The sequence below is a fragment of the Vidua chalybeata genome, chromosome 1, assembly GCF_026979565.1.
Source record: "Vidua chalybeata isolate OUT-0048 chromosome 1, bVidCha1 merged haplotype, whole genome shotgun sequence".
NCBI classification, from domain to species: domain Eukaryota; kingdom Metazoa; phylum Chordata; class Aves; order Passeriformes; family Viduidae; genus Vidua; species Vidua chalybeata.
Window position 1 is genome coordinate 88,262,597 of NC_071530.1, and position 26,599 is coordinate 88,289,195.

Below are 26,599 nucleotides of genomic sequence, written 5' to 3' on the forward strand. Positions count from 1 at the left end.
AAGAATACAAACTAGAAAATGACAAAAGAACTCAACCTTCTTGAAAATGAAATCATGTTATTAAGCTAAATAATATGATTCATTATATCTTACTGTTTAAAATATTATGCATGCCATGTCCCTTACCAAGTTTTGCTTAGCAACACCACAGCATCTAGTCCCCATTAAAATTTAAAATTGCACCTTGCACTTCTGTGTATAAAACTCCTTGTAAATCCCCCCAGTTGGTATCAGAGAACAGGAAGAGTTACAGTTGCATGAATTTGTCACATGCAGAATATACACTTACATGCAAAGTTTGGAGGGAGGAATTCTTCCATGTTTATTTGTCTACTGGTGAGTCTTCTATGGTTTTGGGTTATGTAGGCCCTTATATATATATACTCACATACATAAAATGGTAAATTCTTTAGAAAAATCAGGTGCACAGTCCTGCTTATTTTTGTTTTAATTTAAACATCACATTAAATGCCAGGAGTAATTCTTATGAACAGTTAGAGATGGGATCTTTCTGTTCATCACCAATTGTGCAGCAATCTGCCTAGGAAAATCACCTAGAAATGTCTAGATAGAGAATCAGTGAGATCCATGCACTTTCTAAAAATCTATTCACTTGATTAAAATTGACTAAATTTGGCATAAGGAATGTAACCAAAGGTCTCCTGTTGAATTGGGCCAACAGCCCTCCACACAGCAGTTCTGTCACTCTCCTCCCAGACAACTTATGCTATTCACATTTACTGTGCCATGTCTTTGAATGCATGCAAAGGCTCTTCCTAGGCTTTTATCACAACAGAGCATAACCTTTCTGGGGTGACATGCACTGTCCTAGCAAAGAGCCATAAAGTATCTGATGTATAAAACCTTATTTGGAAAGATTTCTGCCACACAGAGCTGTGATTTGAACTATACTAGAAAAATGTTTATAGTTGAAATTATTAGCGATAACTTGTGTCTACATATTGGTATTTCGCAGTGAAGGATGGGCTGTGCAGGGCATCTGCTCTTCAGTAGAGCCCTCTGCTTTTCCATATCTTTATAAATTAATAGGATGAAGGACTGGAAGGGATACTAAGCAAGCTGATAGGTGACAAAAAATCAGAAGGAAATGTTGACTCCCATGAAGGCAGGGAGGCCCTGCAGAGAAATCTCAGCAAATTAGAGGACTGGGCAATCACCAACTGTATGAAGTTCAAAAATCCAGGAAAGTGCTAGATTCGACACTGGACATGGGACAACCCTGGATGTACTGACAGACTGGGGAATGAGCTGCTGGAGAGCAGTGCCATGGAAAAGCACCTGGGGGTCCTGATCAATGGCAAATTGACCATGAGTCAGCAGTGCTCTGGCAGCCAGGAGGGCCAAGCGTGTCCTGAGGGCATCAGGCACAGCATCACCAGCCAGGCAAGGGAGGCAATTGTCCTGCCCTGCTCTGCTCTGCACTGGGGCAGCCTCACACTGAATTCTGTGTGCACTTTTGGGCAAAAAATATTAAAAAAGACATCAAGCTTTTTGAGACCATCCAAATGATGGCAACGAAGATGGTGAAGGGCTTGGAGGGGAAGCCGAATGAGAAGCAGCTGTGGTCACTTGGTCTGTCCAGCCTGGAGGAGACTGAGGTGAGACCTCAATGCAGTTACAACTTCCTTGTGAGAGGAAGAGGAGGGGCAGACACTGATCTCTTCTCTGTGGTGACCAGTGACAGGATCCAAGGGAATGGCCTGAAGTTGTGTCAGGGGAGGTTTAGGTTGGGTATGAGGAAAAGGTTCTTCACCCAGAGGGTGGCTGGGCACTGGTACAGGCTCCCCGGGGGAGTGGTCACAGAACCAAGCCTGCCTGAGTTCAAGAAGCATTTGGACAATGTTCTCAAGCACACGTGTGACAAGGCCAGGAGATGGACTTGATGATTCTTGTGGGTCACTTCCAACTCAGCATATTGTGATTCTGTGATTTCTTATATGTATACACATGCTTTACTTAATTGGATAAAAGCTCATGCAAGGTTTAGCATTTATCTTTCTTAAGACAAAGTCAAAAAATCTGGGGCTAACAATAACTCTGGCTATTTATTTTGAAACTGTCCTTCTAAACTAACCCATCATGATAAAACACAAAAAAATGTATATATAGAAAACCCAAGACCTAGACCTAAATATGGTATGACATGAACAACAACCTTTTTTAATTCTGATGAAAACTTCAAAGCAGTTGCCTTCATTCGTATACTGACAGCAAAAAACTCAAAAAAATATACTTTATTTTCTGAGAAGGGTTAACTGGGTTCCTGTTACTTGGCATCAATTTATTTAATTGTTTAAGAGGACAGACTTTGCTAGATCTGTCATTGACAAAATCATCACACCATTTTCCCCACTTAAAACTGGTCATATATTAGTGTAACTAACTTAAGATCAATCAAGACACTTCTAATATAAAGCCAAAATGAGTGATAAGAAGAGTTATATTCATAGTAACCACTTTTTAGAAGTGAATGTTATGGAGAAAATCCTTGCAATCTATATTGTTGAGCTTAAGACTGTTGGCATCAGCAACAATTAAGAAAAAAAGAAAGGGCCATTTCAGAGTACAACTGAAAACATAATGGTAAAATGTCTGCCATAAAGTATGAAATAGGAGATACAATTCTTTTAGAATAAATATTTTCCCTGCTGTAATCTAAAACTTTTTATCATTAGATTCACTAAAAATAAAGCTGTTACAATAATTTGACTCAGTTATTAAGCCACAGCAGATGTTACTTGATAATATAAATGCATAGATATTAAAAAAGTAGATTATTATAATGCTAGAGAATCCCTCTGAATTTTTTTAATTGAACATGAACAGACACAAATGTGACAGCCAAGTGTTTAATCTGTGTATTTCCATTTTTGGAAAATGTTGCTTATATGTGAAAGTTAAGAAAGACTGTAAAACCTCTTTTTCTCAAGAGCATCAATATTTTCCTTTTTCTTCTAAATTAAATCTGTTTGAGAAGCCTGTAGATGTGTCTTTCACGGGTTCCCAAGAGTACAACTGCCAGATGCACTCTTGCATATATTTGACTAGTAAGAAGATGAAAAAAAAGAGCCTAGACCAAACCCGTGCTTGTACTTGTAATCTTCAAATACTAGGTTGAGTGGTGTCATCTAAACAAGTAAACTACTCTGTTTTTACATATCTCTTTTTTACCACTAGGAAGGTAGTGAACACTAAGCTTTCTTAAAAAGTAGCTCCCTGTAGTTTAGCTATAAATAAAATATAAAGTAATATGGGTATCAAATAAGAAGCCACATACTCTCAGTCACTAAATTTAAGATAGTTCTGTAGGTTTTCTGCTATAAACAGACAAACCTTTATGGCATTTCAGCTTGCTCTCTTGCATTCTGATGTCATTTAGACTAGAAAAAACATTATTTTCTTAAATGATAAAACATCTCTGATGGTACTGACAAGAATAAGTCTGAATAAGAATACCATTCCAAAAATATTTTAGAAGCATGATTCTGAGTGGAAGGAATTCACCAAACCAGAAAAAAAAAAATCAGTGAAGGTGAAGATCTTTTTCAAAAGATCAAATCTGCAATTGCTACATGATATGCCACATGGAGGTGTCTCAGTCTCCTTTGTGGGAGCCTTTACAGTGAGTTCATAGATCAAAAAGGATCCATTCACATCATGCTGAAACCCACTGATTTTTAGTCCCTTCTTGCTGGGCAAGCAAGAAATGGGCAAATAAAATAAGCAAGAATGATTAATATCAATTCATGACATTACATGTACTAGTACTTTATAGTAGAGGACATGTTTCATCATTCATGGTCAGGCATTTCCTGACTTAACCTTAGCAGCAGTTTCTATTAGAGTATACTTCTTCATTGTATAATGATTATTTCCATTAAGAACAGAATGTTAAAGGAAACTACCTTGTCCCATCCCATTTTGGAAAAACTAAATTTGGATGGCATTCAGTCAGTGATTTTAATTGCCATGCCTTCCTCTGCCCACTGTCCACAAAAAAAGAATAAACTAAATCCATACGACTAGTATGAGGACAGGAACTGTTGCATCCTGGGTTTGGGCTCAGATTAGGGGTTCTGATCTTTGTTAATCTGCCCATTCTGTGTACCCTTGTGCATCCCTTGGGTTTCCCCCCCCCCCATGGTGGTCAGCCCCAGGCTGCCTGCCATTGGAGTTTCCCCTGTCACTCTTGTAACCACTCCCTGCCAACTCCTGAGGATTCCGTGCTCGTCACCCCATTCCCACGGTCCCACTCGCCCGAAGCCCCGTGTCTACTCCTGCCATGTTCCTCTTGGTTGCTGTGGCGCACGTCACTGCCACGGCGTCTGTGTTCATTGGACAGAGGGCTCCCATCCTCCCCTGTCCCACCCCTATGTCCTTCCACTGCTCCACAGCCTCACTGCCGGATTCGTCCACGCGAGGTTGGGAGTGGGCTGCAGCTTCTCCATAAAGCATCCAGTGGCCAATAAAGCATCCAGCCACCACATGCACTGATTTGGACGAATTTCCTGCCTTTTCATTTCTTCCCTCGCACTGACGGCAACGCGCGGCCAGGCCACCCTGGGACGCGCAGCAAAAGCGCCGGAAGTAGCGGCAAGCACCGGCCCCGACGAGGAGCCGAAGCGCCCAAGCCGGGCGCTCGGGAGCCGACCGGGGCCGAGAAAAGTAACGTACTGCCGCTAGAAACTGCTGTGAGAAGGGAGAATATAAGTATTTCTTAAAAGTTTTACTTCCAAAAGGATCCATACAGAAATACACCAATGCTGACTTAAAGTATAAGCTGATGCCTCAGCTAAAGCTCAAGAAGTTTTTGAACCAGAGACTGACTGAAATAAACATGCTTCAGTCCTTTTTTGAATTGGAGAACAGGCTCCCCTCCCCACAATTTTCACTGCTGTGCATTACTCTTTTTAAAACCCAACACAGTACTATCTCCTATGTCTAAGAGTTGTTTCAAAAGAAAAATGACACATCTGTTGAAACCAAGACGGTTCAAAATGCAGGGTTTGTGCAGCCAGACAACCTTACTCCCAGGGTGTGTGTCTCTGAAGAGGCACCCCTGGTCTGTCATGGAGCTGCACTTGAAAAGGCAACAGCTCACCATCAGCCCTAGCAAATGGATTGGTGTGGGGCTCACAGTCTTAGTTACTTTGCTCTACCTGGACACTGAGAAGGCCATGTGGCATTCAGCTCTCATCCACACATGGGAAATTAAACTACATCTTCACAGCTGTGAGCATGCATGTGTATGAGTCTTGAATCCACCTGGGTGTCCTATTCTGCAATGCAAAGCCCACCCAGCTGGCAGAAGGACTGGGTGGCATGGCAGCCATGCACAGCAGGATCCTGCAGTTTGGAGCCATTTACTCACCAAAACAGAAAATCTGTGGAAATCACAGATTACAATTGCTGCTTGGAAGCCCATGATGGCAGCATCCATGCAGTAGACATGCCAGGAGCTTTGGCACATGCTGAAGGGAAAGGCCCTCATCCAAAGCTCATGACAGCTTCCAACAGGCCAACACCACTCATTTGTGGGTCAGAGACACATGAGGAGACAGAGACATTGAGCCACATTTCTTGGATTTCCCCATCTGCTCCTAACATCCCAAGCCCTCCCCATCCTGCCTGAAGGAGCCCCCTCATGTGGATGGGTCAGCTCCCAGAGCAGATTTGCCTCCCCACATGCAGAGCTGCCACCCTCGCAGCAGCAACCTCACATCACCATATCTGGGGCTTGGGGCTGACACCCTTACAGACACATTGCTTCAACTTTTCCTCCATTTTTGCCATCCTTATTCTGCTTGTTCTTATTTCTATTAGCTCACACCTTTCTCCTGCCCACATTATCTCATGTTTTAAAAAGTTGCAAAATAGAAAATATAAATACCTTGTCATAGTCATTTCCTGCCCTGATGACCTTCCTCCTTAGGACGGAAAATAGAAACACACGCACACACACACACGTGAAAACCACTCTTCCTTCCCTGTTCTCCTCAAAAGGTTAGAGAAAGCAGTAATGACTTTCATGGGGTAGGAAGGAAGATGTGAGAAGGATTCCTTCCTGTTTGAGAGGTTCTGAAGAGGTACAGGGACATGCTCTTTGCAGGACCAGACCTGTGGACAGTACAAGCTTCTGCCCTGACTCGGTGCTTTCTGCACAACTCAGGCTGCACCACGGTCAAATGAGACTGAACTCACTCCAAAGAAGCCAATAAAGTTTCAGCAGCCAACTCAGAACAACTTCAGTGTCGCTTTGGAAAGTATTTAAGTGCACACACACATGCCAGAGGATTCAGAGCACATAAAAACTAGGTTAAAATAATGTTAAATATCTAAATTGACCCCCTGATAGCAGTTACAGCTCTTCCATATGTCTGCCTTAGCTCATGCTTTTGTCTCTGAGACTTCAGGAGTCAAATAAAGAGCATTATACTAATTATATACTATACTGGGGAGTATTTACAGCAATTCCTGTTATTAAGAACTGCCTGAGGTAAAAAGAGAGAGAAAAAGCTTTAATTCCTGCACTTTGAAGTAAATCAATCCCTTACCATTAATTAAATACAACTTGTATATTGTAAATTCTGTCTGGGTCAAAAAGCCAATTTCACCTTTTACATCCAATATCATGACATTTTAAGTACAGTACAAATGGCAAAGAAAAAAATGTGGTTTTTTATGCCAAACAAGTTATCATTATATATACTCATATATCAAACAGGCTGATCAATCACAAATGTAAAATCTACAAAGCATAACTAAAAATGTGCAATAAATTTATCAGGAGAAAAACAATTCTATAAAGTCATAATAGCTGGTGCTAGAAATTCACAAAGCATTTTAGAGAAGTATTAGAGAAAAGATTTGATTCTAAATTTGAGCACAAGAACTCCATAGGGTAAAACTATGTTATGCCACCTTGTTCAAAGATACATCCTGATTCAAGCAAAAATTTTACTGTATTTGATCAAAGGCAAAATCAAATTCTGATATAAACCACAATTCCTTTTTTCCTTTCTATCACCTCTAAACACTTTATATTTTAACAAAAATGCAATTCACAATGAGCTCCACATTTTTCTTTTTAAAAAATGAATGTGCTGTAGCTCTCTAGCAGTTTATAAGGTTTATTTCATAAATCAGTAATTTGCTTTCATTCATACAGTGGGATGGAGTTTCCCAACAATACAGATTGGTGCTTGCTGTGATTTACATGTGCCTCTGTGGTAGGCATGTGGCTACACTGGGCTCACAATTTCTTCAGGCTTCCTATGGCACTTGCAAAACAAAAGATGAAATGTGGTTAGTTGGATCAGCCTACTTCCAAGTAAGAGAATCTATGGTACAGTTAAAAAATTCTATGTATTTCCAGGTTTTATTGATTTCATTATGCTAAACATTTCTAAAAAGCATGCAAGATCCTCTACCTTCCCTGCCTGAGGAAAACACCTCCTTCTGTATTTGTTTCCATACTGTAGATTGCACCCTGGTACTTGGACACTCCAGGAGTGTGCAAATAAATAGAGGTGGGGCTGGCTGACTAACAGAAGCCACCTCTGCCAAGTGTATTGCCTCTTCAAAGTTTTACCTATATTATTGCTTCTGTTTGGGTGACTACCGACTAATCCAAGTCAACAAACATCTTTCTGGTTGTCTGGTTGTGCTCTACAAGCATTTATCAGGTGCACTGCTTCCAGTTTATCTCAGATTCAACAATTTAAGGTGAATCCCATGGTCAATCAAGATCAAAAGTGATCCCCTCAGGATAGCATTTGGGTCACTGATGTACAATTTTCAGTTTATTCTGACTACGCCGGGGAATGAAACAACTTCAGTATTGAACAAAAAATATCACCTGGAGGATTAGACTGCAAAATGACACACAAATGCCTTCTTAATGGTGTCAAAAAAATGAGCAAAACTTTCCATTGCATCAAATACTGAAGAATTTGGCTGGCTGCAGTGATGGCTGGCAGAAAAACACAGCAAATGTCAACTGCCACCTGGAATGTCCTGAGAGGTAACAAAACAGACTGCATGAAGCTTGCCAGCAGATACTTACACTTCAGCAGAGAAGGGAAAGAGTAAGTGGTTACTTGAACATCCTTACAGTTACCCTTTTATTTTTCCACAGCTCTTGATTTGAAAAACTATAGTTATAAAAGTCCAAGTTATAAAAGTTGTCAGAATTAAATTCTATCAGTTAAATGAAACAACTTTGCCTTTCAGACACACGGAACAGCTGAGTGAGAGTCCTATGCAGTTCTTCTCAATGACCTCTGACCTCTCATCTCTGCAGGACAGGGTGGCAGTGGGAGCTGAGAGAAGGAAGAGACTTATTCACTGTCTTGATCCATGTTCAGGCTTACAAGTCCCTGCCAGGAGCTGCAACAGGTATGCCAGGTGCAGAAGCCATTCTCATGGTGCAAACACCCATTAGAAATTAGATGAAGATCCCGTCACTTCCGAAGTACCTAATCTGAAATCTATCACTGCTATTTGAAAGGGAGCTTGTTTAGGAAATTCTCCCATAAGTGGCCCTGGTTGGAGATCTCTAAACATCACAAAAATGCAGAAGTAGCATAGCAAAATGCTTAAACAAAATGTGTTTTTGACAGGGTGATACTTCAGTCCACTTACCACATTAAAGTAATCATGGGCAGATGGCCAGAGTCCTCATGTGTGGAGCCAACAAGCATGTGCCAGACTCCAAGGTGAGCTTGCACTTGCCTGTGCTCTTCTCAGCTCAGTCCAGGCCCGCACATAAAGACTGTGCTCTTCACAGCACATGTTTCTATACATGTGCGTATGTTTCTCTATTCCTTCCTAAGGAGGAAGGTCATCAGGGCAGGAAATGACTATGACAAGGTATTTATGTTTTCTATTTTGCAACTTTTTAAAACATGAGATAATGTGGGCAGGAGAAAGGTGTGAGCTAATAGAAATAAGAACAAGCAGGCCCTAGGTGATTTCTCAGCACTGTGAAGAGCTTTGATGGAATAAGCCAGCACCTGTCAGAATATTCTTTCTTTCTAGGCTGACAGAAACAATCACGCTAAAGAGATTGCTTCAAGCAGATCAGCTTTATTTGCCAAAGGATTGTCAAGCTGCTGCACACTCATCACCCAGGCTCAGGATTTTGTCTTAACTCCAGCCTCCAGCTCTTGAGACTCTAGTTTTCATCCCTAGCTTTCTGCCTCTATTTTCCTTCTTGCTTGCCTTCTTGCTTCCTTCCCTTCCCCTCAGCACACACAAACCCAGAATGCAATAGAGGACCAAAACCATGTCAGTATACACTGCATAAGCATGCACAGAATTATCCCAGAGATCTCTAGCCACAGCACCAAGAATAAAGAAACCTGCTGTGGCTAAGTACAATGCATAACAGACTACAAAAGTGTGGGTGCTGCTTTGGGATTTTCAAATTATTCAAGCAAGAGACAAGAGTCACTAAAACTCATCAGGGACAAAGTCATGTCATCTGATTTCCAAAGCTTTTGAAAACGCATTTGGAAATGAACAACATACAACACCTAATGCACTAGATATTTCACACTGCTAGACTAAGATGCAGATACCCAATTTACAGATAACACAATGCTCCTTTTCCCTTAGTCATAAATTCCAGGACGATCAGATTCTGAATAGCATTCCCAGATACAAAAAAAAAAAAAAAATAGGGCAGATGATGAATATTTTATCGCTGAATTCTTGCTATCCATAATCATATTATTTTATTATCTCATGCTGTGCAAAAAAAAAAAAAAAAAAAAAGGGAAATGAGGCTAGATTTGTGAATGATAATAGTAATTTGTCAAGCTGTTTGATACAAGGATGAAAATACAATAAACATGATTTTAGAAGTTGAGATGGGAAGATTGGCTACTGACACAAAATGGGAAAACATGGAAGTGATTTAAGGGTATTAAAGAAATGTAAAAGAGACTGCGGTACATTAATTTATATAGCAGGAACAACAAAATAAGGTACAAGGAACACTAGTAAAAGCTGTATCTATTAAGAAAAATGGCAACCATTTTGACAGTCTTGGGAAGCAAAGATGGATAAGCTGTATCCCGTTACATGTTTCCACTTAAGTTTCACCTTGACTTCGAACAAGCTATTTTCTTAGTACACCACTCTTGGATTATGTGTGAATGGGGAATACCTTCTGCTAGTGGCACTCAGACACATATATTCAAATCCCCTTTTCCAATGACATTTTCTAGAGTTCAAGTTTCCTTCTGAATCACCACATGAAATGACATGTTTCAGTGCATTCAAGCCAAATACTAATCACACACTGTAAAGAAGCATTTTAAAAAAAGAACAAAATTAAAAATAAAACCTTTTGGAATTACAAAGACACATCTGAAGAGACAATACAGATGCAGCTTGGGAGAGGTAAACAAAATCAATCACAGAAGCATGGAGGCTGGAAAGGACCCCTGGGAATCTCAAATCCAACCTCCAGCACAAAGCATGTCCAGCTGGAGCAGATTGCTCAGGGCTTTCACCAGTTGGGTTTGGATGCCTGCAAGGACAGAGGTTCCTTACTGCAATATAGCAGGGATAAAACCTGACTAGATCTGCTGTTCATGTGACAAATAATGACCCAGGTGTTTCAGCACTAGCAAAGACATGGAAACGTGGCCCACAGATAAGTTAATCCTATTCACTCTAGCCATGGTGACCTGGCATTTCATTTGAAGTGTAGTAGTTCTGTTCCTAACTGCTTTGTCTGTATTTTATTATCGGGAGAACACTTTAAAAACTTTAAAACATATCAAAGCAAAACCCATAGCAGCTGAGGAAAAAAAAAAAAAAAAAACCAAAAAGCTGATATAGTTTGAATCACATTGATTGAGAATGTCAATGCAACATGTTGTTTTTACTCTTCAAGAAAGTCCTCCTCATTCCTGACCTACGTTTGAAAACGTCAAGTGTCTCCAGGTAGAACTTTAAGTCTCCACAGTTCATGAGAAATTATGGACCCCATCAGTAATGCCCTAAACATGAACTTTTAAATATTGGCTTTTCAAATAACAACCAAAGGATCAGATGATGCCAAGTATAAATATTGACTTATGAACAATGACTTAGATTGTCTGCATGACACTTTGGTATTTAATGGGAACTAGTATCCAGCTGTCAGTTTTGATTATTTTAGTTTTAATCCCTCATACCAAGATTACACATTGTGTACCTAGCCTTCGAAGTCAATTTCCTTTGTTTCTAACTCTGTAGTAGAAGACGGTTAAAGCAGGCCCTTCTTCTGAACTCAGTAAAAAAGCCCTTGAAACAGTGGGAGCCTCAGATACATGAAAGGTTTATAATTAGTCAACTTCTGAAAACTCTTGAAAAAGATATCAGAAATAGAGCACCCCTCCAGGTTCCCACATGCCTTTCCCTTCCTAATTAAAGAAAGCAGAACCGAGATCTAAAACAAATTTCAGGCATTTTCATCTGCTATTCAATCTCAGGAGTCATGTATCAATTACCTCTAGAAAAGCTGCTTGGAAACTAGAGCCTGCCCAGGTGAAATTAAAGGGAGTTTTATCCTTGGCTTTCAGATGATGCAGGAGCACCCTGGGATCCCATGATTTCTATGCCCTGTTATCCTGAATTTCAGTGAGACTTGCACTTCAAAGCCTTTTTGGTTTGAAAAATCAGAAACAGAGGTCCAAATGACAATGTTTCCCTGTTCTTTTTATTTCTATATTAAAAGATTAAGTGGACATTCGCTGTACCAACATCCAATTCAGAAATAATGGTCTCGTCTGGCAAGAGCCAGGTGAATGCAGCCAGGCTCTGCATTTACCAGTCCAGAACCAGAATCCCTAAGCAGCATTCAGAGCACACACCCAGAAGAGGTGCAAACACCTGAAGCATCATTTTGCACACAGTGAAAGGTCAGATATTCACATAATGGGAGATTCAGGGCATCATGCTTCTGAATACACATCCATAAACAATTGAAAGGAATGAAGGGCTTTTTCTACCATTTCCCCTTTTTACCTCTAGCCTCTCCTAAGGGCTATAATTTTATATATATCTATTTATCAATATGTATTTCAAATGTGTTAGAATACTGTGGGATAAAGCCCTGGAAGAAAGAGTGAGGCAAGAGAGCTGGTTAAGACTCCAGGGTCATCTATTGCAAGCTTAGGAATGATGCATCTTAATAAAGAGAAAGTCAGGCAAAAATGCCAGGAGGCCTGCATGGATAACAAGGAGCCTCTGAACAAACCAAAACACAGAAAGGAAGCTTGCAGGAGGTGGAAGCAAAACCAGATAACTTGGGAGGTATACAGAGGGGTTGTCTGAGCTGCTAGGCATCAGGCTAGGAAAGGTAGAACCCTGAGAGAATTAAATTTGGACAGGAACATCAAAGGAAACAAGAAAGATTGTACATTGGTAGTAAAAGGAAGACTAGGGAAAATGTGGGCTCTTTCCAGAAGGGATCAGGACACCTGGTTACCCAGGATATGGAGAACGTTTACTTTTTGCCTCTGTCTTGACCGACAAGTGCTCCAGCAACACTGCCCAAGTCAGAATGAAAAGGCAAGAACTGGAGGAATGAGGCAAACTGTAGGAAAAGAACAGATTTGAGACCATCCAAGGAACCAGAAGGTGACCAAGTCCATGCCATCTGATGAGATGCATCTGTGGGTCCTGAAGGTGGATGAAATAGCTAAGCCACTTTCCATTGTATTTGAGAAGTCATGGCGGTCACGTGAAGTTCCCACTGACTGGAACCCCCACTTTTAAAAAGGGAGGAAAGGAAGACCTGGGGAGCTATATGTTGGTTAGTCTCACCTTGGTGTCCAGCCAGAACACGGAGCAATCATCCTGGAAATTATGCTAAGGCCCATGTTAAATAAGAAGGTGATTTCTGCCAGCCAACATGGTTTCAGCAAGGGCAAACCATGTCTGACATATTTGGTGGCCTATTACGATGGCGCTACAGCATTGGTGAATAAGGGACAAGCAAGTGATATCATCTACCTGGACTTGTGGAAAGCACTTGACACTGTCTTGCATGACAGCCTTGCTCCTAAACTGAACAGGCATGGGTTTCACAGATGAGCCACTCAGTGGATGAGTGGATGGATTGGCTGGATGCTGACATGCAAAGAACTGCCACCAATGACTTGATGTCCAAGTGGAGACCAACGACAGGAGGCGTTCCTCAGGAGCTGACACTGGGACTGGTGCTGCTCAGTCTTTGTCAGCGACGAAGGCAGTGGAATTGAGTGCAGCCTCAGCAAGTTTGCCAATGTCACCAAGCAGTGTGGTGCAGTTGATACACTGGAGGGAAGGGATGCCAGAGGGCCCTTGGCAGGCTTGAGAGGTAGACCTGTGTGAGTATCATAAATCTCAACAATGCCATGTAAAATAATGCCCTGCACAGGGGTCAGGCCAATCCCAAACACAAATATAGGCTGGGTGGAGAATGAACTGACATCAGCCCTCAGGAGAAGGACTTGGATGTGTTGATTGATAAGAAGCTCAACATGACACAGCAAAGAGTGTGGTGCAGCCCAGAAACCCAACCATGTCCTGGGATTCATCCAAAGCAGCGTGGCCAGCAGGTTGAGGAGGGGATTCTGCTCCTCTGCTCTGCTCTCATGAGACCCTACCTGGAGTGCTGCACCCAGCTCTGAGGCACTCAACATAGGAAGGAAATACATCTGTTTGAGTGAGTCCAGAAGAGGGTCATGAAAATGCTCAGAGGACTGGAGTACCTTTCTTACAAAGACAGTCTGAGAGAATTGGGGTTGTTCAGCATGGAAAAGAGAAGGTTCAGGGAAGATCTTACAGCAGTCTCCCTGTACCTGAAGGAGGCCTAAAAGAGAACTGGAGAGACTTTTTACAAGGGTGTATAAAGGACAGGAAAAAGTGAAATTCAAACAGAAAGGGGTAAGGTTTAGATTAGATATGAGGAAGAATTTTTTTACTGTGAGAGTAGCGAAGCACTGGAACAGGTTGCTCAGAGAAATTTCTCGATGTCTCATCCCTGCAAGTGTTCAAGGCCAGGCTGGATGGGCCTCTGAGTAATCTAGTCTAGAGGAATGTGTCTGGGCCCACAGCAGGGGGCTTGGAACTAGATGACCTTTCTTGGAACTAGATGATCCCTTCCAACACAAACTGTTCTATGATCCTGTAATGAAACGCTGATCTCTAGCATTTCCTTTGTGCAGATGTGAGACTGAAATTCTCACATCAGCAGACTTCAACTGCATTTATGTAAGTTGCTGACATGAAGGAGAGGAGCAGAGAGACCAAGCATCACTAAGAGTGGCACCTCAGTGTGTTCAGGAACTGGTGAAGCTTACCTTATTGCCCTGCATTTTCTTATGTGTGGATGTTTAACCTCCTTTAGGTGTCCACTATTTTCTGGAGGAGAGCTTCAGAGCTACTTCAGAACCTCAGCCAAGAAGTAAGAGCACCACAAGCACTTATTGTAGGTAATGTATTTTACTGATCTTGTAATTCTGATAAAGTTTGTCTTGAGGGTAAAGCATTGCACATTTCCAGTGAAATACATAGAACTAACTTGGCAATTTCACTGAGGGTAGTTACACTGTGTGGTCAACCTTGCTCTGGCTGCTTTGGGTGCAGAGTTTCAAAAACAAATCAAGTTTCCACTGAGGTACCTTAAATACAAATTAAAAAATGCATGGACTGACCTCTATGTCACTAAATGAAGCCTTATATTTTTAGCAGTTTTGGCAAACTAGATCAGAAGAGGAAGGTAGATATTTCAGATTATGTTTTTTTAGATAGGAAAAAGGAATAGTAATACAAGCTGAGTCAGATCTGAGATACCTATCCAACTGCATAAAAAGAACAGGCACCACAGCCCAGTGCATATGCCAAGCCTGAGACATTTGTCTGATGCAAACAGTATCAGCAAAAAATCCTGTTTTGTTAAACAAAGCCTTACCTTTCTGCTATGGATTTCCTGGGGAAATAAAATTCCTCTCCTGCGAGGTAGGCAGCTGCAGTTCCACCTCCAAAATAGGTTTTCCTCAAGAGGGGAGCAATCCTGTTGTTTACCAATAATGCTCCTAAACCAGTTGGGAATCCAAAGATTTTATAGAATGAGATGGGGATAAAGTCAGCTTGGTGAACTCCCAGGTCTAATGGAGAACTGCTCACGTACGAGGCTGCATCTAGTAGAACAAACCACTTCCCTGGTAGTTTGATGGGGCAGAGTCTTCCAGATTTTATGTCCCGTATCCAAGAAAGGGGATATTTGGTACCAGAAAAATTGCTCTGAGCTGGGTAAGAGAATAGATGAGGTGTTGTGCAGTTTTGCTCTTCAGCTGGCAACCTGCTTTTTGCTAACAAAATTTCTTTTGGTTTTATCGGAACAGACAAGACATTCATTGAAGCAGTTATGCCCCTCATACCAACCACAGATGTGTGGCTGTCAGTTAGGTAACAAAATCGACTGCTGGGTTGCTTTGTGCCTTCAGGTATCCAAGGGAATGATTCTGCTATCAGTTTAAGTGCAGCTGTGCATCCAGATGTGAAAATGATGGTGTAATCCTCAGCAGTAGTGTGAAAGTGTTGCAATATTCTGAAAAATGAAAAAAAAAAATTCATTTATTTTCTGATTTTTCTCCTTTATTGCTGTGTGATATATTTTGGTTTTCCTCGCCATAAGTTCTACTCTGACATCAGATATATATAGAAGTAGACAAGTTTTGCCAAACAGTACAGTAAACTTCAACAAGGGTACCTGAATCATTCTGCCCACAAGAGACTCTTTTCAGTGTTGAAGTGAACGTGGCTGTGCTCTTAAGAAGCTAATTTGCCTGGCTCCAAATAGAATGGCCAGTCTGGTCCCTCAGTGGCATCAGAATCAAGCCTGCATATAATTAAAATCACACTGTCCTTCAGAGAGACCAGTTTTATTTGCAGAATATGAGGGTTTTCAGTCTACAAAATATTTAGAGCAAACAGAATATGTTTCAGTTAAGATAATCTACTTAAATAGTGGGCATCCAAATTAAGGGTCACAGTATTCAACAGGGAAACAGCTTTGCTCCTTGCTTAAGTTATTAACAATAGAAACAGAAGGCAGCAAGAAGCAACCACATATTTCCATGGGCCTTATGCACATAAGGCTGTAATCTCTGTACTCCACAAAGGTAGCCCAAACCAGAAGAAATCTGATGTTTTCCAATGAGCCAGACTATGAAAAGTAAACTGGTCTCTGGAGGCATGTCTGTGCTACAAATTCTTTGATGTCTTGACAGCACCTTGTTGGCTCTAAAGTACCTTTTGTGAACACCATCTAACACAGCTTGTGGTACCCATGCTAGGTTGTGCATCTACTACAGTTTTGCAGTGTGCAAGATGAGTCCTTTCAGAGGTTGAGGAACAGCTTCAATTCAGTCACCTTTCTTACCTTTTTCACCTGAGGGACTTCCTCTGAATTAACTTTATAAAACTAATATAAACAGAAAATGGAACAAACATCTGAGAGACATCAGCTTCAGTGATTAAAGCAGAGCAAAGAAAATTGAACCAGAGCATACATGTTACTGCTCAGAAATGCTCTCCAAGCAGTTGGCTTTCTGATCTGTGGAATTCCAAGATAAATATCAGCATTTAAAGTCTATGAACTCTGGTTTCCAATGTGCGTCATTAAAAGTTTGCTGTTTTATACAAGAGGATATTCCCTTGCTAGAAGAGGCAGAAAATTAAGATTGAGGCACAAAAGATTATGTGACAAATTCAAGTTAAAAATCCTGAAACATAAGATAATGGTGAAATTCCTTAAAATTTAATTCATCCAGTTTGGAACACAAATGCTACAGGCAAAGGATTTTAGAGCTGGGTAGTGGGTGCAGCAGTCAAATATTAAACACTGGAAAAGAAACAATGGCAATAGCCTTGATGATTTGCACTAAAAAACTACCCTAAAAAGGCCCACTGAAATGATATTATGAATACTTTTCTCAGTTGATGAAAACTCTTATGGTACTGGGAAGTACAGGATCCAACACATGGATTCATAGGCCCAAATGAGACTTGACTTTCTTCAGAACTTAAATTTTTGAAAACTGATGCAAATGGTAGGTATTTTTTTGTCTTCTGGAAAGGAAGAAAAAACTGCAACCCTTATGAAAAAGCAGGTCTTGGAGTTAGGCTTTAAAAATTCCAAGAAACTATTCGAGAAAATTAGTAAGAATCTTTCTGAAACAGACTTGCCAGGGGATAGTTGCTGCAAGCATTCACAGCCCTGGACATAATTTTTGAAGACTGTCTTCATAGAAACGAAATTTTCCATTAGAGTTTAGAAACCCTGTTAGGGCTGAAGACAGGAACAATCACAGATGTTTTTGTATTGGGTATTGAGCTGCCAGCCTGCCTCATTCATGGCTGTGACCTGCTCTCTCTGGTCACTGAATCACTCCCCCTTTCCCCCTGCACAGAGCCGTGCAGCCTTTCCCTCCACCACCTGCTTTGCAGCCTGGAGCACATGTATGTCATATAGGACACCTGAGTGAAGGAACTGAAACCCTTAACCCAGCTAGCTCCAGGGCTAACACTCAGAACCATGCTCAGAATTTCAGTCCTGATATCATTCTGCCTTTATTCTTCTTTCCTTGCATTTACCTAGATACAGAAAAGGCGGAAAGCAGAAAAAGCAAGAGTCCCAATTTCATCTTCAGGGACATAGAAGGAAAGCATTACACCTCTGTTTCTAGGGGAAAGGAATGGTGGAAAGTGGATTAGAAAGGAGGTTGGGTCTTTGTGGTTATGGGCATAATTTTTTATGTATTATCTGATGTGGCTTATTTTTGTACGCTCTACAGTCATATAGGATAGATTTTGGAATCATCACACTGATATAAACAAAATTGCAAAAAGGTTGTGCAATTCCAAGAAAATCAACAACAACAAAGTATCCAACTTGGTCCATTTTTACCTCTGTGAGCTGTAGGACAAGTTATGTATTCACATGTATGTGTACACACAGAATACATTTTGAGCTAAAAAACTTGGTGATAGGAGCAAATTCTTAATATGTAACATCTTTGCATAAGAGTCAGCTGACAAGGGCAACAACAAAAAGCAAGCTGAAGGCTATTATCAAGTCTGCTCCTCTTTTACTCTCAATAATTTCTCTGTTCTCCTCTCCACTTAACCTCTTTGTGCCACACAGGCTCAATGCAAGGTGAGACACACTGGGTAAAAAGCGAAATTTTGCATAAGAATAGCACCTGGAGCTCTCAATTGGAATGGTACTTGCTTAGCACAGTACTTAATCTGACCAAAAGACTATAAATGACTATAGCTGGAATGCAAAAATGGTGGAATGGGATTTAATAACAGGATGCTGTCATCCAACCAGGAATATCAGAGCCAGTGAGTACTTTTATTAAACGTTTTCAGAATTCTACAAAACAATAAATACTATTTTGGATTGTTTAGGCTCACAAATAGTGACAGCTCTATGTTTAATTTATAAATGAGTGAGACAAAGCTCATTGGTATTTTAACTATATTTAGTTTTAATTCATTCAAATTCAGAAATAGCAGAACAGTTCTGAAATAAAATCTCTGACACAACACTGATGTATTATCCATTCAGTTCAGTACCAAAAATTGACTTTCACATGAAAAAAGTCAAGATTTAAGGTTAATTTTCAGAAGTCTCCAAATAAATTAAAGGCCTTTTTTTAAAGCTATTTCAGTTCCTAGAGCTAGAGAAACCATCAACTTATATTTCTAATTTACTTAGATAGGAAATAGATTCTTTTGTGAGTCAAATTAGCTACCTATTGAATTTTGAGTCTCCAAATGCCTTATAAAATTGCTATGACACCAGTACTTGCAAAAGAGGTGGAATTTTTCAGGTCAGACTTACATTTTGATTTAACTATTTCTAACCTTGAAAAGAAAAATAAATAAATAAAGCAATAGCAACGAGTTCAGGGAATTTTCTTCCCCAGAATGACTTCTGACATGCAGACCAGAAAAGCTGCAAGAACCTCAGAATAAGGTTTATATAATGAATATCACAAACTCTTGAACTAGAGAAGCACTGCCATGATAAAACCCAAGTACTCAGGGATAGAAAACTGCAATACGTCTCAATGACTTCTGCAGCCCACAGCCCTCCATCCTCTATTTTGACATGGATATTGGGGAGCACTGGCTATTACACAGAAAATTCTTAATGCTGCCTGTCTTTGTGCAAGACGTTCCCCATTACAGTGAAACACAGTACACCTTTATTACACTCCAGAAAGATTTATAGCCATATATAAGGTCGCCGTTGGCAGCAGGACTAAAGACTTGTAGTAGAAAACTGATAACTTGATCTACTACAGCTGACAGCTGCAAAGAGCAGTAGCATTTTATAGTATTACATATTCCCATTTTTCAAAGGACTCTTTGGAGGAAACGACTAAGAGTGTAATTGTGTCATGAAACCTATGGATACCACTGTGCCATCAGTTGCAAGATGGCAAAAGGCTAAGGAACCAGTCCCTCACTGCCAGGCTGGCAAGATGAGGGAGGAGGCTGCAAGCTCCATCTTTGCAGGATAATGAAAGCCCACCACGAGCAGCCACCTCTTCTCCTTGTCCTGTCAACGTCACCAGGAGTGCAGATCATGACACCCGTTCAGAGACAAGGCACTGCAAATGCCCTCAACTTGACCACACTTCCCTGTGTGTGTTTGTATTCTGAGACCTCTCTGTTGGCTGGTGTTTAATCATTTTTAAAAATTGCCACGAAACTTTATAATCAAGTCATATATTTAGATGGCATATTGGTATTATCTTATTTATCTATCCCAAAAGCCCAAACTAATAGTTTAATTAGAATTATCATTCCATAGTGCCACTGGCAGCTCTGCAGAAGGTAAACGATACTGTTTTTTTCAGCTACTTTATGGACACAGTGAGACCCAAAGTTAGACAAGAGAGATGTTCTCCAAAGCTGCTGCCTGGCTGCCCTTCCCTCATGCAAGAAGCCCCAAGTTCCTCCTTGCCATCAGCTCTTTGTAGCTCCCAGCAGGTCAGTAGCAAAGAAACTTATTCCCATGCTACATCATTTCCATTACCCCCTCCCAAAATTCAGCTGATTGACATGGCTTTTCTTCCATGCTGCTAGGCTTAAAATAATTCTAAAATATGTTTTACATCAATTTCTTTCTATTCAAATCTACCTTTTGAAAATAGCTGCAAAAAGCTGAAAAGCAACTTATATTGTTAGATTTTCTTCCCTCCATATTTTAATTCCAATTGATGAAAACATTTCTATCTCTAGTTGGCAATATCAAAATATGGTCAGGGAGTTTGTGGTTTATATGCTTTGTATTTGTATTCACAATTTTATTTAGATTGTATGGGTTTTCATAAATATGAGTACAATGATTCTCTAGTCAGTAGCTGATCTATATTAAAAAAACCCTTATAAAAATTTACATATGGCCATTTTAAAGGAGATTTAGACTGAAAGACAGAAGCATAGTTTCCTAATCAAGTTTAGGTAGCACTTCATAAAGGAAACTTTTCAGCTGCACATTTACATCTAAAATTTTGTTTACTTTAGCATTTTTTCAGAGTCATGCTACATTCCCCATTTATTAATCAAGAGTCAGATGCAGCTAGCAAAGTAGTCAATGGAAAAACTCCCACCAGCTTTAGTGAGAGTTCCTAAGGCCTTGTAAACTGCTGTGCCTGTTACAGGGCAGGGCTCACCCCTTCTCTCAGGCTTAACTTCATGTGCAGCAGCAGTTCTGTAGATGTTTTTCTCTCTACATATACAGAGGAAAAAAAAAAAAAAAGATGTGGCTGTCCTCATTCAGGCCAGCACAGAAGGATACAACAGAAAAGGATATACTTCTTAACATACAGCCCAAATTTTCTGTAATTTCTGTTGATCACAGAAGTGACAGCTTACATCTACATCCATGAAGGGAATGTTCCAGTTTACAAATTAAAAAGATAGGCTTTCCGGGTAGGAAATATTTTATATCTTATTTCATACAGACAAGATCTAAATTCAGTATGTCACAGCACCGAGTTATATTCTTATTGTCAATTCCAAATACAAATAAAAGCAAACTAACACCTATAAATGCTTTAAAGAATCAAATTTATTCAGGAAAGAAAAAAATTAACTAACCTGTCTCCCTTCAGCAAAACACAACTTAATGGAAAAAAGCCCTGTAAAGGTTTAGGTTTAGGGACTTTTGTTTGGTTTGTTTGTTTATTTTTTCTTACAGCAATGTTTTCATCAGAAATCTACACCATATCATCTGCAACCTGGGCAGCTAATCCAGTGGAAATCCACCAAATTGAAGGGTTTGCCCATGGATTAATACCAGCATGAGAAAGAGCAGTGGGATAAGCAATCTTTTACAGTTCTCTCTCAAAGTTTCCTCAGTCAGTCCCCTTTTCTGTTTCAGTTTCCTTTCTCATACTGACAGTGCATCAATTTAAATTTTTCAGGGCACATGCTAACTGCTAGCTGCCTTGTTTATCCTCAGTAGTTACATACACATAAACTTCTTTTCTGACCATTTTACTTGAAAGGCACTCATTCTGAACCAAGTTTCTTCTCATTACTGCTTGCAGAAGAGTGATTACAATCTTACGCATTAACATGACTGTTGTTTATTTGCTCTCTGGAGACAAAAAAAATGGAATGCACCTCATAAGTTCCACTTGGACAGCTGATGGAAAAATCCCCCCCTTCTATTGGAAAGCATTTCTTTCTGTAGGCATTTGTGGCTTTGCGTTCTTTCCCCCAGTCCCGGGCAGCTCTGGGGAGCCCGGCTAAAAGCGCTGCTTCTCAGCCGGACCGGGGTGCCGCGTGGTCCGGGCGCTCTGGCTGGCCGTGCTCTGTAACCGGCACTGGGATGAGGTAAAGAGGTGAAGGAGGCACACCTTGTCCTTGAGGTTGGCTGGAGAAGGTTTATTGTCGCATGGTGCTGCGATGGAGAGCAGTGACCGCTCCCTAGCGCCGCATGGACAGAATGGCGACGGGACCGGGGGCACATGGGGTTTTATAGGGCTGGGCAGACTCGGGTGGAAGCCGTCCTGCCCAATGGGGACAGGCAATGTGCGGGTGACGTGGACTATGGCAACCAATGGGAACACGACAGGGTGTGTACAGGGTTCTGGGGCAAACAGGGATACAGGGATGGGGTAACTGACACGGAAGTTTCAGGAATGAACAGGGGGTGGTTACAAGACTGATGTGGGGAAGCTCCAATGGTGAGTGACCTGGAGCCAACCATCGCGGGGGGAATATGGGGATACACAGATCTGGCTAACTAACATTATAAAACCCTTAATCTGAATGCAGCCCAGGATGCAACAGGCATTCACACTCAGCCATCTGAACTGAAGCATTATAATCCCTTACACTTATTCCCCTGTCCAGTTCACTGGAGACACACTGTGGAAATACCCGTTTGCTTACAAAGGGTCATAGTCAGTCCTCACCCAACAAATCCCCTCTCCAGCTGCGCCAAGCTGGCAGCTCAGCAGAATGCGTGGCGCTCCCCTCACATAACAGTTTTAGAATAACAGGGGCTCTTTAGTGGCCACAAAACATCTTCCTGCAGGAAAAGATGCTTTGATGAACAAAGCCTATGAGAAGCACACACCCTGACTGAGAGGTGTTGACCCTCATTACTCATTTCAAAGTGCACATCCACAAAGTGTTCAGTGTCACACCTGGCATCCTGGCAGAGCAAACTACAAATAAGGGTGGTATTATGGCTCTGCATGTAATCAAAAGAGCAAAACAGTCAGAATGACTCATAAAATCCACAAAATCCTGTGCTGCAAGTGCCCTATTGGTACAGTTTGTTCTAACACACAACTGTATCTTCTCTCACTGACAGAAATCTCTAATGCCTGTAACTTTCTAAATGTGGCAGAAATCCTTGGGTAACTGCTTTCTTTGAAATTAACTGTTATTTTTCTGTGTAGAGAGGGAAGATCAATAGCTACATGATTTTAAAACCACTTTGTGGATATTTTTTCTGAGTAAGACCAGCCAGATCTGTTTATTTTAGTACTTGAACAAGTGCCAAAAAATTGTAAAAACACCCATGAAAAACTAGTTTTTTCATTAATTACAACACAAATTACTCTGAAAATTTAACCATAGGTTCTTTAAAGGAAAATGCACCACCTGGTATTCAAGTAACCAAGAAAGAAATGCAAAAAATAACCCATAATTTAGGCAATCATTTAAGGAGGACTAGCCACAAATATCAAACAGGTCATGAAAAAACATTTCAAACTGTATTTGCACAAACTAATTGACCAACTGAAAAAATACAAATTAAAATGAATCAATTTTTAAATCATTCATGTCTTAGAATTCAAGCTATTTCTGCAGCAAATCTTAGGAGTCACTAGGAAGAAGCAAAGTTAAACACAGGAAGGTTTTGTGCATGGACTAGCATATCACCTCAGCTGGTGTCTAGGCAACTCCACCACGAGATGTTTTCAATACAGTATTTTCCTCATAAGTTACACCAAACACCTAAAGTCACTGTATTTTCCTCTTACCTAGCACAGACCATTAGTTTTATATTTAGGCATCCCCTGAACAGACACGAACACAACAAGATTTGCTTCAATGTTGAACATTCAAGACAGCACAATACCAGCCAGAAGTGCATTTCTACCATGAATATGTGCAATATCCTATTCACAGGCTACAGGAACAAATTAAAGGGTGTGCATATGGAAATTTGTATCACTGTAAGACATCTACACTGGGGACACCAGAGCAAATCCCTCTTTAGAGCCACCGAAAGACCACAGGCTCTGCAACAAGAAGCTCATCTGACCTAAGACAGAGGTCTGATTTAGGCTACTATGTCTCACCCTGGACATTTCCAAATCCTTCCACTGCCTGCCAAAGGCACCCAAATGCCTTGTGCACCATACACAGCTATGCTCACCCAGCTTAACCTCAGCATCTTTGGAGTGCAAGCATCCCTCTTCCCAATCTTACTTAGTAAGTTCTGATCTCTGACCTTTCCACGTGTTCTGAGCTCCTGCTGGGAGACTCAGTGTTGCAGTGTCGAATTAATGCTGCTAATGCCAGCAAGCATCACTGCCATGAGGCCTGCCTACTTGCCACAGAGATATTTGCTGGTAACTGGTCAGAAGTTACTGCACATTTTCTTTTCTGATTCTTGGAAACTGGAGCATAATACTTTGCTATTTTCAGCAGCATAACAAATATAAATTTGTAAAGGTTGTTTCAGAAAAAAAAAAAAATCTCACTTAGGTGTTCTGATGGTTCCACACTCTCAAATTTTTACAGAGGCTAACCTTTTAAGTAACATCAGATAAGAAATTATTCTTTATGGTGCTAAAAAAACTAGCCTTTACAAGCTAGCCTTTTTTTCCCCTTAAATAACATAACATTATTTCCAGTCTTTTTTAAACATTATTATTTGTTTAACTTTCATTTAGTGGAATTTGTTTCCAGATCAGATTTGGCCTTTAAACTGTGTACTTCTGTGATCTCTTCAGCCATGGTGGTTTGTTTTTTTCCTTTGTAGTAGTTCTGTAGCCATTTAAAAAACTACAGCAATTTTTTTTCCTGAAAGTGTGTCACATACCCCAGATACTCTGACACTGGCAAATCTCTTTTCCCTGTAGGTGCCAGAGAATGGACATGTGACGAGTCCATAACTTGTTTACAAAGTGGATTTGCTATCAAGTAAGCTTGACTTACTTGCACGTTGCCTGATACTTTAAACTGTAAGGCATGAGTAACAAAGCATAGCTGAAAAAGCATAACCCAGCAGCTCTCACACTTTCCAGCAACAGTTAGGCTTATTCTGTGGTGTCTGAGTCAAGCACAGGCATATGCTCACTGAGTCTGCCATTACTTATTTAGTCTTTTTGGGCTGGTATTGCCTGGGACTAAGGTAGGTTTGAAAGCAGGAGGAGAGCAGGTGTGTAGACAAGCCCAGGTACCATAGTTTCTCTACACCTGTTTCAAGCAAGTCCATCCCTCAGCCATCCTGAGTGCCAGGGATCTAAGCACAACACTTCTGACAAGGTGTGCAGGTCCCAAACACTTCCACATGGCTAACAATCTTCTTCTACCATCTTCCTTCAGAAGGTTGAGGAGTCAATCACTCTGACCTGTGGTTATCAGAAAATGGATACGCTTGAGCCTGCAAAGAATATAGCTGCCTACCTCCCCGGTAGAATGAGCCACTTGGAAGACATCTTCCCAATGCTGAGGTCCATCTGATGGTTTCTACTCCAATTCCTGCTCTGAAACAAGGCCTTGATCCTAATCTTGAAACATATCAACTACAAATAAAGTATGATCAGATCAGTGATCACACATGCATTGCAAATTCTTTAATATTAATATGTTTCTCTGGAGTAATTGCAAAACACAAGGTGAAAGGAAACAAAACCAAAATGCTTTCATGTCAAAATGAGTCAACTACATAAAATGTACCCATAGTGGTGATGAAGTACTCTGATTCCAAATATCTAGAAGCTCAGAAACTGATTGTTTCCAGTATGAAGTCTTGGAACCACCTCTACAATGTATTGTCACAGTATGATTGATGGACTGACTACAAAAAATCATCAGACCCCCTGCCAGAGCTTTCTTGCTCAAAAGAAAAAAAGAATTATGAAAAAAGGATAATTTTTTGCAATTCATAAAGGGCCTGTACAGTGAGTTCACATTTACTTGAAAAATGTGGCCCAGAACTTTGGAGGTACTCAGGTGCTTAAGAGGGAATTACATGATTTTGTGAATCTGGGTCTCAGTTACTATGGTGACAGGGACTATGGTAAATGCTCACAAATATACAGGCCTTATTTCATCAAGGGTTAGAAAGTGAGTTAGAAATAACACAGTATCACAAATTCTTAGTGAAACCATCTTGGTGATCATAATTACAGAAATACTCAAGAGTGAAAGATTTTTCTACTTGTTTGCTGCATGCTGTTCCCACATCCTTGTGTTGGCTCAGACAGACCCAAGAATTCCCAAAACTATGAATGGATGTTTTTTCATATGGGAAACATCATTTCTGCCTGTCAAGGCTCTCTTCATTCACTTTAAATCCTGACAATTGAGCTTCCAGTGCTCCTGACAGTTGACAGAGAAACTGTTTGACACATGATGGATGCAACAAGGCATAAATGGCTGTTGAGGGATAGCCTTACAACAAAGCTGGTGGCAATCTACAACATTAGGGAAAAAGGAACAATAAAAGCATTTTAAGGAGCTCACAAGCGACATTTTTAGAATCATAAAATAAAAGCAGCTAACAGGAAACCTAAAACCTATAGGATCATAAAACATCCATATAAAAGCCACTGCTTTATAATTGAAGACAAAATATGAATAAAACTCAGGAACCAGATGCTGTATATGTGAGAGAGAGCTAAGAGAAGTATTTTGTGACTTGCTGTAATCCTTGCCATCTTTTCTGAGGATCATTCTGTTCAAACCAAAATGGGCATGACAATTATAAACTGAAACTAATGTTGTTTCAAATGGCCCATTAGCTAATCCTGATATA

At 40.5% G+C, this 26,599-nt stretch overlaps 1 protein-coding gene across 1 annotated transcript in view; it reads right to left on the bottom strand.

Moving 5' to 3' along the window:
- MOCOS (molybdenum cofactor sulfurase) overlaps positions 1–26,599 on the bottom strand; it is a 212,855-nt gene that overhangs the window by 111,121 nt on the left and 75,135 nt on the right. The window contains exon 4 of the mRNA XM_053959573.1: positions 14,975–15,613. Coding sequence (XP_053815548.1) covers positions 14,975–15,613 — 639 coding nt within the window. The remainder of the gene's footprint in view (positions 1–14,974; positions 15,614–26,599) is intronic.